This window comes from Acanthopagrus latus, chromosome 15 (genome assembly GCF_904848185.1).
Source record: "Acanthopagrus latus isolate v.2019 chromosome 15, fAcaLat1.1, whole genome shotgun sequence".
Classification (NCBI taxonomy): Eukaryota; Metazoa; Chordata; class Actinopteri; order Spariformes; family Sparidae; genus Acanthopagrus; species Acanthopagrus latus.
In genome coordinates this window covers 5,980,909-6,001,150 of record NC_051053.1, presented here as the reverse complement: position 1 = coordinate 6,001,150, position 20,242 = coordinate 5,980,909, and the positions used below count along the sequence as shown (strand labels likewise).

At 41.2% G+C, this 20,242-nt stretch overlaps 1 protein-coding gene across 2 annotated transcripts in view; it reads right to left on the bottom strand.

Moving 5' to 3' along the window:
• LOC119033807 (semaphorin-4G-like) overlaps positions 1-17,229 on the bottom strand; it is a 30,317-nt gene extending 13,088 nt beyond the window's left edge. Inside the window, exons 1-7 of one of the 2 annotated variants that reach the window (XM_037124351.1) lie at positions 17,096-17,229; positions 11,067-11,359; positions 4,270-4,418; positions 2,282-2,344; positions 2,056-2,154; positions 1,813-1,906; positions 1,619-1,732 (exon numbers count right to left, since the gene is read on the bottom strand). In XM_037124351.1, coding sequence (XP_036980246.1) covers positions 1,619-1,732; positions 1,813-1,906; positions 2,056-2,154; positions 2,282-2,344; positions 4,270-4,418; positions 11,067-11,214 — 667 coding nt within the window. In that variant the 5' untranslated portion in view covers positions 11,215-11,359; positions 17,096-17,229. Of the gene's footprint in view, positions 1-1,618; positions 1,733-1,812; positions 1,907-2,055; positions 2,155-2,281; positions 2,345-4,269; positions 4,419-11,066; positions 11,360-16,835; positions 17,004-17,095 lie in introns of those variants that run through there. The other variant, XM_037124350.1, reaches the window with a different exon arrangement.
• Positions 17,230-20,242: the final 3,013 nt, after the last annotated feature.

Below are 20,242 nucleotides of genomic sequence, written 5' to 3'. Positions count from 1 at the left end.
AAATGGCATTCTCGATGCTAACACTGTTTGCACAGATGGTGAAAACAAAAAGTAAATGAAGAAGCTGTTTATGAGTCATTTCAACCCCAAAACAAATTTGCGGAGGAATATATTAACAAACCTAAGCAATACTAATGACTGCGACACTTTGCTGACTTTACTTTAAGGCTAAATGCTAATGTCAGCATGCTACACCGCACATTTTTTAAGTTGAAAATATTTTACCTTCACTAAAATATAAATTGTACAGGCTAAAAGTCTGAACAACTAAAAGTTCTGTGTCTACTTTATTTTGAGGTCATCGGTTTCCTCTATGTTTTCAAGTAAAGTCACTGATGTCAGATTTTACAGTGTAATATCCACTCAGTGACAATGCAAAAATACTGATGTTTAGCAGGTATGTTACCTATTTTGCTTTAGCGGGTTAGCATGTTAACATAATGCTAAATAGACATAGCTGAGATCAATGGAAATGTTGTGAGTTTTGCAGGTGTTTGATCATTAACTAATGGAATGGACATGTCAAAAATGGGATTTTGAAAAGTTAAAGGAGGAGCATAATTAATTGTGTGAACCAAACTTAATGACAAATCCATCCAAGAGTTGTTCATTTGTGGCATATGCCTTTGTTCTAGGATCAATTTTAATAATAAAATATCGATATCTAAACTCAGCAATTTGGAGTAAATGTGTATTTTTTTCATCAACAGGCACACAGCAGAATTGAACAACACTATCATGAGGATCTAGACTAAATAATACCTGGCTAAAATCAATTCTGTAAAATCGTAAGGTGCCACTGACAGAGAGTTGACAGCGATGTCGTCTCAACACTAACACAGTCATGTCTGTTAAGCATCTGAGATTTAATCACAGTTGAGTAGGTTATGCACCAGTGGTCAAAAGAAGAGAAACAGGAAGGTGCTGCTAAGGTGTGACAGACTTCGTTCACTGAGTCCTCTAGCACTGGCAGGCATTATTCAGGTTTATAGAAAGAGACTGAGTGCAGCTATCAGTGACGTTTGCCACTGTCTGTGCAAATGTGATTCACATCTGCCTGTCAAGGCTTCGGTTTGTTTGCTAATGTTCACCCAACAGCAGATTCCCTCATATGCCAGCCTGGGATTTACTCACTATTGGAAAAGAAGTATAAAAGAGGTATTGCACATCACTATTGTAGAGACATTTCTCTAAAAACTAAAAATGCCAACCTCATTGTGGTGCTAGAGGAAAAGTCAGGGGGCCATCAAAGTCATCAAGATATTTTGTCTGGGAACCATTAATGGCTGCTCAAAATGTCAGGACAATCTGTGCAGTAGTTGTTGAGATAATTTACTCTTGAGTTGGACTGACAGCCTGGGACTAAAAATACAGAACTGCAATTGGCTCTAAATCTAAGACGTAATGTTCTATGAATTAGTGGTGCAATCAGTAGCTGAGGTAAGGAAAGTAATATAATTAATTATTGATCGACCGATGCTTTTAAAGAATCAGTGCCTGAGTTGCTACTTCAAGCTGATGCTTGCTGATTTGGAGCAGGTGTTACCTGGATGAGTTAGGACCACCCTGCCATCTAAACGTGCTTAAAGGTTTATATCACTCCAGGAGATTAACTCACCATTCAGCCAGCGTGTGGGGGCATCCTCTGTCTTCAGTGTGGGAGGTGGGGAGTTGCGGCGAATATCTGGGAAGCTCCTAAACTCATACTGGGAAGCTGTATACATCTGCTGGTCTGAAAGAAAAGCAAGCTGAATCAGCGTCTCTAGACTTTTAGTAAAACTGAACTGTGGCTGAAACTGTTAAAGAACTCACCAATTATGAGGGCAGTGTAGCCTGTTGTTGGGCCATAGGGACATTTGTCTCTGCCCTCTTCAGGTTGAGATGACATCACAAACTTTTCCTCATCCTATACAGGAGGACACATTTAAGGTAAAGAGCATTAGGTTTGGTTTCATCCTAAATCACACAAGGAATCACAAAAAAAAAAAACTTCCACAGAAAGAAATGAATTGCTTAAGTACTGGAAAGGCTGGAATGTGTTCTGCATTAACATACTATATATGCACAGAGGGGTCTGAAGGCATGAGTCCCACACATGTAGAGATGAGTCGAGTTGAACCTCTGGAGGAAGCGGATGTGATTAAAACACTCCGTCTGGAAAACGAAGAGAAAGCGGACACGATGTTTTAGCGAGGAAACTAATATCAATACATAGGAGAGAACAAAACACAAAAAAGATGAAAAGACAGGACTGAGGGAGAAGGAATTGCTAAATGCCTACCTTATTGTCTTTTCCCTTGAGCAGACACTGACGTTTCTGCTCGGGGGAGGCCTCCCACTCAATCTAATACACACCACAGAACATACAGTAAGACAGAGAGAGAAGGATGATGGATGGTTTCATATCACTGACTCGCATGAATTTGAGCAAAATACCACCGATCTGGCAGCAGATAAACAGAGAGTAAAATCTTTTTTGCTCTGATGATTCACACATCCGGAACGTTGCAATCACAGCATATGGAATTTTCAGCAGGAGACTGAGGTGTGGTGGTGGTGAGCACACACCAGTGATTATACCTCATGACAGACACCGCGGCTAGCTAACTTAATTAGCATAACAGCTTAACGTCAGGTTGTCACCAGGTAACAAACAGGGCAGCATGACATGTAAAAGAGAGTTTTCAGCTTCTATAGGTACCTAAAGGGACGGCTGAGCTTTAATGACATCATGAATCACCCAGGAACACGCAGTACTGTTATACAATTCAAAAGCAAGGATTTTCTTCTACAGTATACTGAAGCAAAATGTATTTCATTTCAAATTGCCAGCTGTTCTTTCTCCTCCTGTGGATAATGTCATTACATGAAATTTGTGCCTGCATGAGTTGTTTCCTATGAATGCCATTTGAGACTTGTGCGGGACTGGCGGACCACGCCACTGACAGTGACTGTAAATATTTTGACGGATATTATGATAGCAATATATTTCATGATTGGCGGTAATGATTATTGTCACTGACAATGATCATTACCAGGGCATCTCTGCAGCACTACGGTACTTCATTACAATTCTTATTTGTCAGACTAATCTGCTATTTGTATATTGCACTTGGCCACATTGAGAATTTAATAATATTTAACTGTGCAATCCTAGTCTGACATGAAGAATTCAGCGGGATAATAACTTTGAATGCAATAATGAGAAAGGAAAAATTACCCAATATCTTCTTATAACCATTAACAAAGGTTTATAAACCAGGGATGTTAATCTCAATTAAAGTACTTTAACCCCACAGACCTTTTGTTGGGACCAACACTACTTAAACTTTTTGATAAAGAAACACATAAATAATTGGATAAATGGGTGCCTAAAGATACAGAGAAGATACAGCTTAGATGGATCCGCCTCAGTGGACATCTCTTAACAACTGTTACAAGTCTGAAAAACAAAAACCTGATCAGCATTCCATTCCTATCTCAGAAAACCGAGATCATTTCCGGGGAAAGAGAAATACATGTTGAAACTTGTTGCTAAAATTAAGAGTTACCAAAAAGTATAAAAGCTAGCTTGCAGTGACAGCTGGTAGCCATTGCTAGCATCAGTCGCCATGGAGACCACACACACACACACACACACACACACACACACACACACACACACACACACACACACACACACACACACACACACACACACACACACATACAGAATGCAGAGAAATTGAGTATCCTGCTAAGTGTTAAAATGTACAGTCCAAGAAGAGCAAACCCTCAGAGAAGAAAATCCTCCCAGGGTTTCAATACATGCAACAGAAATAAGGTTAAAACATACAGAAATCTGTACCCTAACCCAAAAAAGGCATTTTTACTGTGAGTTTGAACTTCAAAAGTAGGACAGACACTAGCATTACATTGAGGTAGATAGTATGCTAAATACAGCATTCATTTGGATGTATTTCTATGTAAACACGGACTAATATGTGGATACTTATGATGAATTCTGTATCTATTTAGAGTCACAGTGAGAAGATACATTACATAGTTTTACCTCATTATTATGTAAGTTTATGCTGAAAGGGGCTCCTGTGGTGTAACAAAACACACAAGGGCTGACAGGGGAATAAATACTTTTGCCTCAAATGAAATACTGTTGCCTCCAAAAAGTTCCGTGCCTTGCATGGAATGCAAATGAAGCTGTTGCAGAGTTGAAGATACGGCAGCTGAGGCGCAAAACATGCAGCAACGCCGATAACAAATAAGACTCACAGTGAGAGCAGAGCTGGCTGAGATGTTAGAGGCATTGAGAGCAAATACAGCCCCCCGGGCCCCGACGTAGAGACGCTCACTGTCAGCCTCCAGCAACATGGTGCTGTAGTTGACTGCAGAGGACTGGAAACGCCTGCAGCCCTGGAGACCTGAGGAGGGAGAGGAGCGGAGAAGGAAGAATCGGCTGTTAATGAAGGTGGCCTTTCGTAACCTGACTTCCCCTGCTACTGCCTGTTTAAAAAAGCAGCTCAGAAATAAAACTTGAAAACTGGGTTAGGTGCTGCATCCTAGTCTTATATTCTTGCATCACATTGTCTCAAATATTGGTGAAGAAGTGATGCAAGCAAATGAGCAAAGTCAACATAACTGGAGACATTGATAATTCGATAACGCAATTATTGTGGCGGGCCTGAGGACAATCATGCTGAACCTTCTTTTGTTGTGGTTCGTCCACAGAGACATGCTGACTCATTTGTGTGGCTACGCACATTATGCTGCTGCTATTGATTACATCTCGGTCTCTATGGGTACAGCTGAAGGTTAACAAATAATAAAAGCATCCTCTGTTTACATTCATATATTCTAAAATACTCCAGAAATTGACTCATGTGCTCCGTGTAGTACCACAAGATTGTTAACTGTATTGTCCACATCAAGACACATACGGACTCAAACGTCATCTGGATTTTTCTTTGGTAATATCAACAAAAAAAAAAATACACATCGAAGGATATTCGCATGCAACACACATGTCCTTGGAGGCCTTAAGAAAGCCCACAAACGTGCATAACGTTCTCGCCATCAGGGGTAAGGATGTTAAAAAGCACAAGAGTGAGTGCTTTTCCAATCAAACCAGGCAGTGTGAGAATAAAGGCAGAAGTAGAAATCGCTTTATCTTCTGTGATGGATTTCTCGCTGTATGACTGTCGAACGTCAGTGCAAAGAGGTAAGAGGGCCCTGCTCTTTGATTCTGACTGACTCGCTTGAAAATCTGAGATTCTTTTTTTAGACTTGAAGAAGAATGTGTCTTCTATTAAACTCCACTGTGCTGTAGCTGCATAGAAAATCTCTTTATGTGTCTTCTCAGCTCCTTGTGAAAAATACACAAGAACTAACAGAATGAGAAAAGCACGATGCAATGGCTCAAAGCTTCCCCTGCTCATTGTTGGTGCTGAAATGATTAGATACTTAGCTGATATGAAATTAATTTCTGACAATTTTGATGATCTACCGTTTAACCCTTCTCTCAAGCAAAAATAGCCCAAACACTACGTTTCTATGCGATCACGTGTTTATTTTTGTGGCTGCAACTAACAATTTAATTACAATTAGTAATTTGCAAAATCTTTTTTTTAGGAATTGATACTTTCGCCAAGGTCTGTTTGTCAGTTGGTTTGTCAGTAGAATTACACATAATATTACTAATAGGATTTCCACAAATCTGCAATGGAGGATGGGTCTGAGCCAAGAATAGACCCCATTAACTTTTTGGAGCAGATCAGGATAAACAGATCCAGGAATGTTTCCTTGCTTTTCCTAAGATTGCGAGGAGTTTAGTTTTTCAACATTTTTGTCAATTTCTCATGGATTTCGTTCAGAAATAAGGTGTATTTAGGTGGCTTGTGTCTACGACTGAGTACAAAATGGGACTGTCTGGGCAGCACTCTACTGAGTGCCACTGTAGTTAGTACTGTTGTTTTAAATTATTTAATTAGTTGATTATGATCACATTTTTAAATAATTTATAAAACAAAAATGTCTTGGTTTTATCTTATCATATGCATTTTCTGTTTGTGGTGCTATGATACATTTAATCATAGCAGCAACTAATATCATTATCTTTGTTCAGTGATTAATGACTATTCCGCTGTTTATATTCTTGACTAATTATAGGGGCTGTATAGAGCTGAGAACCTTCGTCAACATTCTTGACTAATTCATTAATTGTTTTGTCTATAAATAGTCAGAGAAGTGTGAGCTTTCAGCCACACTTGTGTCTTGCTGCTTTGATTCTAACTCTAAGCCGCACTCACACTGGGCAATCCGTACCATGCTAAAGCACGTTTGGCCCCCAAAGTCCAGTTTGTTTTGCACAGTACACTTCCTTGGCCCTTGCACAGTTGGAAGAGGTGTACTTCAGCATGGTAGGCTGCTCATGCACAACTACAGACATGGGTGCACAATGTGGACATGAAGTATAATCACGCATCTTACACCGCCTTGCATAATCAGGGAGAGGGCTGTCTATGGCCAAAACGACACGAAATATAAGCCAAAGAAAAGTCATGGAAGTGTCATGATAACTGTCTCCATTGTGCCGCGACTGAGCTACGCCATGATGAAGTGTGTACAAGAGGTTATCGGCTGGTTGCAGCTGGAGCAGTAAGAGTGCTGGCCAGTGGGGGACTGGGAAATACAAAGTCACTCAAACAAGGAATTTAAGAAATACAAAAAGTCAATACAAATTGATATTGTTACATATCAGCCTTTTGGCAGGCTCAATATAGGCTTGATCTTGACGATGGAGCCCCGCTGTTAAACTGCAGTCACTATTTTGTGTTTTTCAGTCAATCATTCAAGTAACTTAGTGTTTACTTTAATATAGCTGTTCTTTTAACTCCTTAACTCCTTCAACCCATAATATAACCTACTCTAAATCTGTAACATATTTCATATATCATCAATGAGGCAGCTAACAGGTAAAGACGTTGCATCACCACATGCTAACATTGACATATTGGCACAAAGTGCAACTGAGGAACTGGTGGGAATGTCATTAGTTTGACAGTGGTTTCATCATAAAAAGTGTTGAACAAATTCAAACTGTGGTCAGATGATGAAAAGTCAAGATGACCATAGTTGGAAAAATACGTCCTGAGGGGAATATAAACCTGAGTTTAATTGGGGTTTGCAAAGAAAAAGAGACTATAGGCAGAAAAAAAGACAAATATATAACCAGCCCAACAAAAGTAGCTAAAACACAACGAACAAAGAAAGACATAACAAAAGCATTGGTGAACATGAATGTCTGCACCACATTTCATGACGATGGATCTAGAGGGTTTGGAGACAGCTCACTCAAAACCCCAACACTAAAGTCAAATTCAGAGCGACCAAAGTCAAATATATCAACCTCAACACTGATAGATATGTGAAAAACAGACCATCTGCTACTGTAGCTGAAATACCACAGAATTTCTGCTTTCTGCCTCTCTGTTTAATATTTAGTTACATAAAGCACCAGAAATTAATTTCCAACCCCGCTATGGACAATAAAAGACCAAGGATTATGCTTATCCTACACAGCTCTGCTGAGGAGAAAGAAGATAATGAAAAGAGGCCAAACACAACATTAGATTTCATCAAATCCACTTGTACGAAATGTGGCATTTTTGGAGTTGAAAGATTCTTTGCTCCGTGTGTGTGAACCCTTGTCCAGTTTTCCAGGCTATATCGGGATGCATCTGTTTGACAGGACAAGACTTTAATAGGGTTCAGTCACACAAACACTCATACACGCATATACACACACACTTGTCACTGTTCAGACATGTGATGAAGCCACTCGCTGCAGTCATGAGATGCCGGAGAGTTATGCAAGTTCTAAGCATACGATCTATCGGGACTCCACTTAGCTTGGGTAAACATGAAACCAATGTCAACACAGACACAGAGAACCTCTAGGCATGATTTAACCACAACAGTATCTCCACAAGACAAAGGTTATGTAACAAACAGTTGGAAAATTACACCAGAGTTGCAATCTAACATCCAATTTAAAAAAATCAGACGTGAGTAATGCTGAGGAGGTTTCACCATCAGCTGTTTGGCCAATATTTAAGGAAACTTTTCATGCCCATGGAGGAGTAGAGTATCTCAACCAAAAGGAAAAAGTGTCAGACTTCTTGCATCCTCAGCCAATCCACTTCCCCCTGAAGATTGCATGGTTATCAAGCACTCTGTCATTAAGATTCTTATCAGCTGCTGCAAAACACGATCAGCTCTGCTCAGTTCAGCAGCAGCGGCGGCAGCAGCAGCAGCAGCAGGCAGTTCACATCTCAGACTGCTCCTGGGTGATCAGGTGTCTACTTCTCCTCTGTCATTCTCAGCAGGAGGAAGAAGAGTATTACCTGTATGGGATTTTTGCAATGTCCTACGTGATACTCATTGTGAGTGAAGACAAAGCAATATAGAAGAGACAATGCCCGAGTTTCCTCGGTGTAATCCGAGCATTAGGACACACAGCGCCTTACAGCTGGAGCGAGGTAACACGAAACAGCCTCGCTGAGGAGTGTGACGCAGCGGAGAGAGATTTATCATTTGACATGATATTTATATGACAGCACATTTTAGCCTCGGCTTACGAGATCGTGCGAGATAAGGCGCGTTTGATTTATTCAATAGGGAAAGAAAAGGGGCGGGTGAGGCAGCGAGAGAAGCCCAGATGATATTATTTACCGAGCAAACACTCTGGAACCTCGGCTGATCAGCAAAGTACACAGTGTTCAGGGACACACACACACACACACACACAAACACGCACGTACACACAGTGGCTGAACCTCAAGGTGCTGGACTGTGACGTGACAGCGTTACATACAATTTCACACACCCGAACATCAGGCTTGTTTACGGTCCAGAGTATTCAGACATGAGAGCGGGCCTGACACGCCAAACTGAATGAATAATTTTAAAGGCCCCGACTGTAATTGATCACAAAGTGTTTAAAAGACGAACCAGCGTGTGAAATGAAATGGAATTAGTTTTAATTTGCTTAAACTAACTGAGCACTGGAATTCATCAAATTGATAAACCATCATGACCTCCCTCCCACAAATATTCTCACCGTTTTTATGAGAAAAAAGTGAGGCTGCAATGAGGAGAAAACACAGGTGAGTGTGTGTTGCCTATGCTTTTGTGAATGCGTGTGCATTTCATCTACCCCACACAGGTTTGGAGGGTTTGCCTTGAGGTTGCTAAGAAACACAGAGATTAAAAGGATCAATGTTGAGTTTGCATACTGAAGTCTCCTCATCAGGAGGAGGCAGGCAAAAGAAACAAAGATGGGAGGTAACGGCAAGGTAAAGGACTTAAAAGAGGGCAACGCAACCGTGAAAAGTACTAACTGAGGAAGAAGAGATGGAGTAAAAGAGGCAGAGCTAGAGAGATGGACGGCAGAGGAGGGGGAGGGAGATGAGAGAGTGACGGGGCAGCCGGCAAGGAGATGAGTCGTGTAGGAGGACCTGTGGGCTGGCTCCAGCGCCAACCGATGATTTACAGAAACTGAGATAACGGTATCAACAGAGGTTCATAGCAGTGCAGTAACGGCAGAGAAAAAAAGATGGATAATAAGTGTAAGCGTGTGATGTATTATGAGAAAGTCAACCGTTTGGAGAAAGAGAGCAGACGAGAGGAGGAACATGGTCCTACCATTGGTTCTTATGAAGTGAATCTGGCTACAAGTTGAAGTGGAGACGTGAGAAAATTTCTTTCACACGTCTGTAAATCAACAAATAAAGTCCAGGATCAGATAACAGCTTTAAGGAGACACACACACAATTGCCCACACACACCAAAAAGAAGAATACTGTATATGGTGGTCTTGCGCCATACTACAACAGTTGTCATGGTTACGCTGCTTCTCAACTACCTACAGTTGTGTCAGGCTCCCCGGTGCTCCGCAGGGATCCAAGTGTAAGCACTTCACTCATCTTCCACCGTCTCTGTGGCACTTCAGGCTTCATGCCATCACTCACACATGGTGAATGAATAATAATTACGGTTTGATAAAGAAAAAAAAAAAATCATCTATTTAAAGACTGAGGCAGGTGTAAGAATTACCACAAGCAAGAGGGTGTGTGTGTGTGTGTGTGTGTGTGTGTGTGTGTGTGTGTGTGTGTGTGTGTGTGTGTGTGTTTGTGTGTGTGTGTGAATCGAAGAAGAGAAAAGAGCTACGTCAGGAGAATAGAGAGAAGGAATATAAAGAAAACTGAAAAACAAGAGAAAGAGAAAGAAGACAACAACTGCAATACTACAGACGGAGACTGAATAAATAAAGAGTGTCTTTCCCAATGGAGAATTAGGGGATCTATTGAAACTTAACCATTAGATCCTACATTCTGGACCTTGGAGGGAACCGGTTACAACACAGGTCATTGAGCGATGACACATATGAAGGTCTTTGAGTTCAGTGTTCGAGGGGCAAATGATGACGATTTTTAAAGGTTAACAAGAATGTGTGGCATCAAAAACACGACGAAAACTTTTGTAGAGCTGCAAACCATTTTACATGCTAAAATGTCAAACAATTGTTTCCAACTGTTCTAAATGTAAGGATTTGCTTGCTTCTTGGTCATGTTTAAGGGTCTTTTGGTTCTGGACTATTGGTTCGACAAAAGGAGCAAAAAAGAAGACAACTTTGGGCTCTGGGAAACTACTGTCAGCATTTTTGCTTTTTTCTGACATTTTACATAGAGTTGTTAAGATTCATTGTTTAGTTGTCAGCTATTAAATTAAATGTCAACAATTTTGATCATCAATTCATCATAATCAGTATCAGAAAAAAGTATACATTTTTGCTTCCAGCGTCTTAAACTTGAATATTTCCTGCTTTCTTTACCTGAAAACTGAGAATATTTGGCTTGTTGACAAAACAAGGACGTCATTTGTGATGACTGATCAACATTTTATTGACCAAAAAACGGATGGATTCATCATGAAAATAATCAGCAGGTTAAACAACACTGAAAATAATGACTGCTTGCAGCCCTTAACTGTGTGTTTGTGTTAGTGCTTACCGCTGCTCAACACTGTGATGCGTGGAGTCACGTCCAGGTCCAGGGGCGTTCTGAACGGGTAGCCGGCCGCCGCACACACACAGCAGCTCATCAGCAGGAGCCGCACAGCAGAGGATCGAGCTCCCTGCATCTCAGCCGAGCCTCTCATGGGACACACACTCTCCAACCAGGGTGCGGAGGCACTCACACAAACATTTCACCCTATGACTTGCACACACACACACACACACACACACACACACACACACCTATGCACTCAGACAAAAAACACTGGCAGGCAAGCTTTCACTGCACTGTAGGAGAAACACAAACACAAAAGCAGCAGTGTTACTAGTCATGTCTATACTGCAGGAAGCATACAGTTCTGAACATGTGGCCTCTGATGTCACCTCAGAAAGTCAGGAGAAGTTGAGCCGTTGAAGTTAAGCAGCACAGTTCAAATCCATGCAACAAGCTGACGTGGAGGATTTCACAAGGATGACGCCAGAGGTATGTAAGAGACACAAAGTGCGTTCACTCAATAAAATATTGGAGGTTTCTGTAGATCAGTGGCACTCTGCAAAACCGGGGTCCACTCTCTGTGTTGCAAAAGGCTTGCAGCGTGTGGTGTGTGTGTGAGCAGCAGCTGCCGAGTGTAAACACACGACCGAAAAATATCATTAACCAAACAACGGCTGTCAAACAGAGCTACGTGCCGATACGACGGGGCAAACACTCGGGGATTAAGCTGCGATGTGGAGTGGTCCTGACCGATAAGGTGTGAGACCAGTTCAAACAGCTGATGTACCTGAGAGGAGCCAAATCCACGAGAGGAGAGACAGAGAAATATGATCATCTCTAAGATGTGTCTGTGTGTGTGTGTGTGTGTGTGTGTGTGTGTGTGTGTGTGTGTGTGTGTGTGTGTGTGTGTGTTGTGATGTGAATGCCAATGTTGTTCCAACAGAACAAGACTCCTCTTTTTGAGGAGCAGAGGGAGAAGTGGTGAGAGGAGGGGAGTGAGGAGATGAACTGTGTGTGTGTGTGTGTGTGTGCGCGCGTGTGCGTGTGTGTGTGTGTGTGTGTGTCACTATCACATGAACTAGCGCACACACCGACATTGACTGTGGAGCATCATCCAGTTTTTTATGTGGAGGAATGGTGACATCTCTCTGTCTTACTCTTGTTCTTAGTCTCTCTCTCAAACACACACACACACACACACAAACACTCTCTCTCTTTCTCTCTAAATACTCCACCTCTTTAATTCTTTCCCAGTTCCAAATATAAACAGTCACACTCTCTAGCTCTTTACTCTCACACAGTGGCCTCCAAGCACACCAAGGAGCTCAGCGAGCACACACAACCACTCGCACACACATACTAACGCAACTTTAGTTACGAGCACTCACATGGATGCAAGAAAAAAGATGGGCAGAAAACTGGAGCCATTAGCACAAGTGCTTGTGACTGCGCTCTTACACACAGTCCCAGCGGTCCCCCAGGGCTGACACCATGACAACAGCCGGCCTGAGCGCTGCATAATGAAACGGACAAACACAGCAGCAGCATGCAGGTGTGGATAACACAGATACTCCACTAACTGCGATGTTAACAGTGGGAAGAAACTGTGAGACGGGGAATCACAGCATTGTATAAACCGAGATGTTATGACATTTTACTACCCACTGTTCCTCCCACTGTACTCCACTCGCACTGTGTAAGACTATCGTGCACTGGTAGTGCTAAAATGATGGTGTCTCCAATATTTTTCTTCATTTTGAAAAGAAGCACCGGGATGATTGTGCATGCAACAAATCAGAAAGCGTTCTTGAAACAAACTATGTTTTTTCAGAAAACATTTTCCCCGCAGTCAGCAGAGACCTGAAGCTAACAAAAGGTTAAATTGAAATCGATGTGAGATGTCACTGGTTTATTGTCTTTTAATAAAATTAAGCAGTAATGCACTTGTGAGTACAACCATTTCGCAAATGAATCTGTGTGGGCCAGCTGCCTGTTCAGTACTGAGCTGAAATGATTCATTAATTTTTCAGGGAAAAATGACAAACAGTTGCTTGTTCCAGCTTCTCAAATGTGAGGGGTTTTTTCTCCTTTCTGTTTTATGTCATTGTTACTCAAAGTACCTCTGGCATGTGGGCTTCTGACTGAACGAAACAAGAAAACCTTTGGTTCTGACAACTTCCTAGTTCCATTTTAATGGACAAAACCATTAACTGATTATCTGCAGAAAGAAAAATGTATTCGCTAGTTTTTTAAAAACATGACTTCTTCTGAGAGAACAAGTTTCAAAAACAAATTCATCACTGTAACGGAAAGCAAGTGTGAGATAAATATGAACTCAGCTAAATCTTCGCAGTGGAGGGTTTTAAAAGGGATATTTCACCTCTACATGAGTCAAATTTAACCATCTTATGGTTTTCCATGCACACCACAGTGAAATCGTGGCTGCCTTCATGAGTTCTTGAACCATCGCCGCATGGGAAATTCTGCTTTTTGACTAACTGCTTTTTATAGGTTTTTACAGCTAAGTATGAGAAATATTCTTTTGGGACATATTTTAGTCATGAATCCTCTCTCAGGAAGTGCTGCTTCTCCTGAGGCCTGCCAAACACTGTAAAGGGGTGTCACTTACCCTCCCAGGCTTGTGTAAGCTGCTCTTAAAAGGTAGAGGAGGAGGTGCACTGAAGGGCTCTTTACAAGTCATTTATTTGACTCATGCACACCAAATCCCTCAAATGGGCTGTCAGGGTCTAAATCCCTTCGATCAGTCCATCTGTCAATCACCCACATTGGTCCTGATGCGGTCTTATAATCCCGAGAGGAAGAGGAGTCTCTTCAGATTGAAATGTTTCGCATGGAGATGACTCAAAGAGAAACACGCGTGGAGATTGGAGAGGAACGAGCGCAGATGTAAATACTGTCAGAAAATCCAGTAGCGCACAGTTAAAGAGCCAGTAATTGTGACATTCCCAATTCTCTGTCATCTAAAATCCATTACTCCTGGCTCGGCTCTGAGTATGCCAGACCCCCTGAATGCAGAAAGCTTTCAATTGTTAATTGGCCACTGAGCACAAGAGTCAAAACTTAGAGAAAATATGCTGAAGATGAGATGAGGTTAACCCAGAGGAAATCAGTGACTCTACCACCTAACCTCACTAATTTGTCTTCCCCCTGATCTCGCTGCGCAGCCCCTCAGTCCCATAACATTCATTCACGGAAATGGATTTTATCAGTCAATTATCAAGTGTCTGTAAACCTTCCTGAATAGAAGAGATGGGAGCGCTGCGGTGACAGCTCCATCAACAGACAACAATTGTTCCAAAGGACGCCAAACCCTCAGTTTTTGTGTCAGATGCACGCGTGTGCGTAACAAATAGTAGAAAAGATTACAGTCAAAGCCATTGAGCTGCGCCTCAACAGAGAGACTGACTGCTTTAAAACACTCGTTTTACAGACAGACAAAAGCAAGCCAGCTGAACTGAAGTCTATTTGTTCTGTGGCTTCATACTTTGTACAGTCACTTTGTGGTGTAACAGTGGGATCTTTAAACTGACTTTTCACACTGGAGTTATTCTGATGGCACCACAAAAAAAAGGACAAAACTGTGTGTCCGTGTCAGCGCATTATTGACTGTTGTATGCCATCATTTATGTCAATGTGTATCTGTGCTATTTGTGAGACTCTTTTCAGGCTGCTGACGGTCTTCTCTGGTCCAAATGTGGCAATGGTTGAGAGTCTAAAGTCTAAAATGACTGTTTTTTGTTTGAGAAGTTTCGACCCACAGAAAACAGGATTCTAATCCTGTTTCTCTTGTAATAAAACAGAAAGCTTTACAGTCAATGTCTTGAATTGGTCCCACTTGTAGTATGTAACCAAGAGAAAAATTTCAGGAAGAACAACAGAGTAGCAATCCCTCTTCCAGGACAGACGGACATGTGACAGCGGTTGCAAGTTGGTAGGAGGAAAGAGCAACAGTAAGACTACACTACAGGGAAACAGAACTACAATATTAGATCAACAGAGTGCAAATAGAGGGCATAAATTAAGAATAGGGAACAACTTCTGCCAGCTTGCATAAGCCTTAGTGCTGAGCTTTATTTTATATTAAAATACATGAAACATATCTCAATTGGGAAATCTCTTCAAGAGAGCCTCATAAATGTGAGGACAGAGTGACAAAAGCACATGCAACATTATTTATGATGATCAACTGATATTGTTTGCCATGGCTGTAACTGACACCAATCATTCCTAATCAAGGAGATCAATGATCGATATATGGAAATGATATACATTTGCAGTGGAAATAAAACTTTTCCTGGCAAAATTTTCAATAAGCAGTGGTGCAAAATGTAACTAACTCCAATTTACTCAAGTGCTGTACTTAAGTACATTTTCAGGGACAACTCGAGCTAAAAGTTACTTTGCAGATTCAGATTATTCAGCACCATTATCATTTCTTAATGGTGTCAGTGAAAGTGTAGCCAAATGAAGACACATATGACCCATCTTCTCACTCACAGATGTGTGTAAAATATAGGCTAGGAGTTTTCTCTTCTTTTCTTAACAAAAAAATGTGAAATTATTGGTTATCAGTATCAACCATTAGAAGCAGGTATTTGTAGGTTATCCGCATTAGCTGTGAAGAATCCACATCGAGCATCCGTAAACGTAGTTTTTCAATCCACGAATGGACGACACTTTTGCAGAGTAGCTGTAACCAGGAGAACAAATCCTGATGGAATAATGTTCTTTTCAATGACGGAGCGTGCTGACTTTACTCCGAGCTTCCTGTTTTATTATGGTTGCCCCCTTTGGACTGTGCCAATGAGAGGCAGCAGCAGAACACTGAGTTACTTAAAACTAAAGGCCACGGGGAAGTAAAGACAAAAGCCCGATTATAAATGGACAAAACCGACACTTGAATACGGTTTGAGTGGAACACCGGTTAAACTTCCCTTTGAAGAAGGGGCCAGAATTTAAAATAAAACAATAGAAAGACCCCAACCCTGAGACTACACAGGTAGATAAGTGGGTTCACTGGGTTTGTCTATAGGCTTAATGATTACATCACAGTTACAAAGACCATCAGCTTGGACAGGAGGTGTCTGATTACCCATGAAGCAGATCAGTCGTGCTCCTGAAGCACCTTCGACATCGTCCATGCGTATCTACGGCTGATTGACTCCGATCAGAGCTGTTCAGCTGACAGCTCGCCATATGTTTTCCACATGAATCAGAGGCTGCAGCTTTCACTTTGCATGTTGCCCACATCCCGGTTGATATCTGACGGATTGAGAGTCAGGACCAGTGCAGCCCCAGATGACTTATAACGCAGTAATGCAGTAAAAAAAAAAATGAAGCAGGAGGACACATTATTGGTCATTAAATAGAGTAATCAGCCAGGTGGGATTTTCTTTTCTTTTTTTTTTTAACACACATTCACATGATGTCTGTTTTTGCCTCAGTTGGTGATATATTAACCCTGTGTGAATAAAGGAAAAAATGTCACACTGAGACTCGTATTATCTCATATTTTATAGGATACTGTATAATTATCAGAAGAAAACTGTTAATTATGACCATTGTGTACTTGTCAGAAAGATTTGGAGAGGTTAAAAATAATCACATTACACAACTATCACCGTGTGGCAATTGTAGAAAACGCTACAAAGGCGCTACAATAGACACACATCAGGATAAACTCACTACCACAGTAAGCACAGGTATTTCTCTGTAGGTTTTAGTAAGATAGTGTTCCGCGTGTCTTACCTGAGGCGCGTACAAATTCCTAGAAGACGAGCATATGTTCGTTCTCTCCGAGTTTAAGATAATCCAACTGGACTTTAAACGCCCGTACACACTCCCAAGCCAACACACACCCACTGACCGACACACGGGCTCTGACAGTGGGGCTGACTCTCCACTCAGCTGCCGTCACAGGTGGCCCGCCCTCCCACGACGCTCACTTCTCCGTGTATTTAAATAAATAAAAATAAATAAAATAATGTTACTCCCCCCCCTCCACCAACCTCAAAATCAGGTAGTCCGGGTCCTTTTTTCTCAGCAGCTCTTTGCTAGTTGACGATAAAACAGTATTTGTTTCGTCTCGCTCACTTAAGGGTGTATCAGGCGCCTCTGTCGGCGCGAGGACAGTGAGGCAAAGTGGGAAAAGGTGCATGAATGAAGGCAACCTGGGGCGTTCAAAGCTGCAAGACGGCGCCACGCGGACACCTAGTGGACGCAGAGGGAATTACACACGTTAATATGCAACACATTGACCTCACAAATGAGGTGAAGAAGAAGAAGAAGAAGAAGAAGAAGAAGAAGAAGAAGAAGAAGAAGAAGACAATGTAACTCTAAACGTACAAGTAAAAGGAATAAAAGGGACAAAACAGGCAAAATCACGCAAAAACGATACAAATGAAGGGATGAATGAAGTGAATAAGAGCAATAAATCAGTTCCTCTCAAGTGAGACGAATTAAAACAAGAAAGATTAAGAGCAAAGATAGAAGGACTGAAATTAATTTAAAGAGCAAGTGGAGAAGAAGCTTTTAAGAATGGATTTTAAAATGCAAATAGTCTGCAAGAAACCCATAACAAACACTTAAGATAGAAATCAGACACTAAATTGAGACATTACATGGAGTACACATTACAATACAATAGCTGTATAGAAGAATCACATTTTAATTAATGTCTTTGATTGTTACATGATGTAGGCCGATGCAGTTCTCTCTCGTCCTGTTTTTTGGTCTAATTAATCTTAATTAATTGGTTGAAAATTGACACATTACCATGTCTACTGTGAGTAATGCCTGTGTTTATTTAGCCTCCCTTATTGATGTCTGAATCCAGTGTCACTCAATACCTCTCCTGACAAAAGAGAAAAAGATTAAATCAAGTATTTTTTCTGCATTTCATTAGTGTTTGATTCTGCTTTGTAAATGCAATCAATACCAAAGGCTTAGATCCTCCGTAAACTTGGTTTTAAACTTTTAATTAAACCATATCTCAAGAGTTTAAATCTGCAATAAGTAATTTTCTTTGTGACCTGGGGAGCAGCGACATAGCACCTAACACATATTATCACCCAGTCAGTCAGAAAAAACTCACATATTTGCATGTCTAGCAAAATCAGTTAGTGTTTGTTGTTGTCATTCAGTTCTCCTCTGAATGTAAATCTTATTTTCGCTCACTTTTAGCTCTGTTCTTGTTCTCCACCACCTCCTGAGGCAAGATGAATATTCCGCTATCTTAATCAGCTAGTTTCACCTGCAACGTGTGGAATTGGTTTTCTATCTGGTTCTTTGGTAACATTCTCATAAGCAAGTCATTTGTCTGTCTGCTGTTCGGAGATGACCGGGTGATGTTGAGTGATCCCAAGACTGAAGACTGGCTGATGGTACGCCACTCTTGTTCCAGTGGCTCGTGAACTGGCTATTAACCTGAAAACAGTCATAAAACCAAAACAATAAGCTGAAAGATGCTACAAAGAGTTGCAGAGAAGAGGGGAGATTATTGATAGAAAAAACAGAAATGGTTAATGTGAAAATAACTGCACCTATTTTGTGTTCAGTGTCTTTAAAAAGCTAATAAAGAAAACTATATTTCCCACCACACACTCACTCTTGAATAATTAATCCAGTGCAGGTTCAAAGCAACTCAATGTTGTTTCAAATGACAATGTGAGAGCAGTGTGACAATGTGAAAATAGGTTGGCTCCTGGTGATTAACCTACCGAAAATCATCACCTGAATCTGCAGCTCCCCTTGACTTTTCAGACCTTTGTAGTGGGTCTCAGCTTTTCAGTTTTTTTTCTGTCTCGGGAGCACAGGGGAGCATTTGGCATTCATGAGCCACTATCCTCAGGAGACGGTAGAGAGCAAAAGAAAAAGAGCTAAACGAGAGTGCATTTTTGACAATCGTACCTCCAAATGAATGATTCTTTTGGCGCGGGATCTGCTGGATGTGTAAATAAGGAACTGCTTGTTAAGAAGCTCCCATATCAACTCAAAACGTGATGACTTGTCACTTCAGTTACTGCAGGATTAAAGGTCAGTATTGGTTGGTGTATGCTGAGCGCAGGCCTTACAGAGGACTGTGGTGGTGTGAAACATAAACTAAACATGTCTCTGCGGCTTATGTTTAAACACTTTTGGGTCATTTGTGGAAGACTGACATTACTCCCATTCAGGCATGCAGGCATAATTCCACCTGCTGCTCCTAATCTGTTTCTCTCTCCTCCCTCCTCCTCTCCTCCATAACCTCAGGTTAAATTATTGTATTTTGCATTTTTAGTCCAGTTGAGATTCATGGTGCGGCACATCTCATATCCCAGTGAATGTGGATGTTGTGTAAAGAGACGCTCAACGCTTTATGAAAGTGCCTGGGAGGAAAGCTGGCTCCATAATTCTCCCCCCGTCCCCATATCCCCAGAGTCACACAAACCCAAAGAAATAACATGCCCAGAGGGAACATATATAGGACTTAGGTCATTATACCGCACAAGGCAGCAGTAGCAACATAGATCAGATATTTATCGGTGTACATGTACTGTGCAGGTCTTCACACTGCTCATAAAAACACAAAGGGCTCATGTGCTGCAGAGATCACTGCGGGCTCCAATCATGAAGCGATAAAACAGCAGCGATCTGTCATCCCACGTATGACTTTCTTCTCTCATTTATATAGAACTTTTAATCCATTATGAATGTATGTATCAATTATGAATGCAGTTCGTCATGTTCGGTGGGCAGAGTTAATGTTGAAGTCAGCCTTTTATCTCAGCCACTTACTGCAATTCAGCAGGGGATTTGAGCAGCATACAGTGGGGTTTGTGTCTTCAGCTGTATTAACGCCATGAAAAGTCATAAAGGGACACAAGAGAAGAACACCAGAGCTCATGGAGGGCGGGGGAGCGTCACCGCTGCAGGTTACCATGGCAACAGTGGTACCTAAAGAATTGGTGATGTGGTACCATCATACATATGTTATGTATGTAGATATTTACATACTTCCCAATATGTTTGTCACCTTGTGAATAATGGTATTGATAATAATAATGATAATAAAAACAGCTGTATGGAAGTCCATAAAGACATTATAAAAATGGCAACGTAAACATGAAAATGTAAATGCAATTTGTCAATAGAATTATGATTTTTCACATAATTAT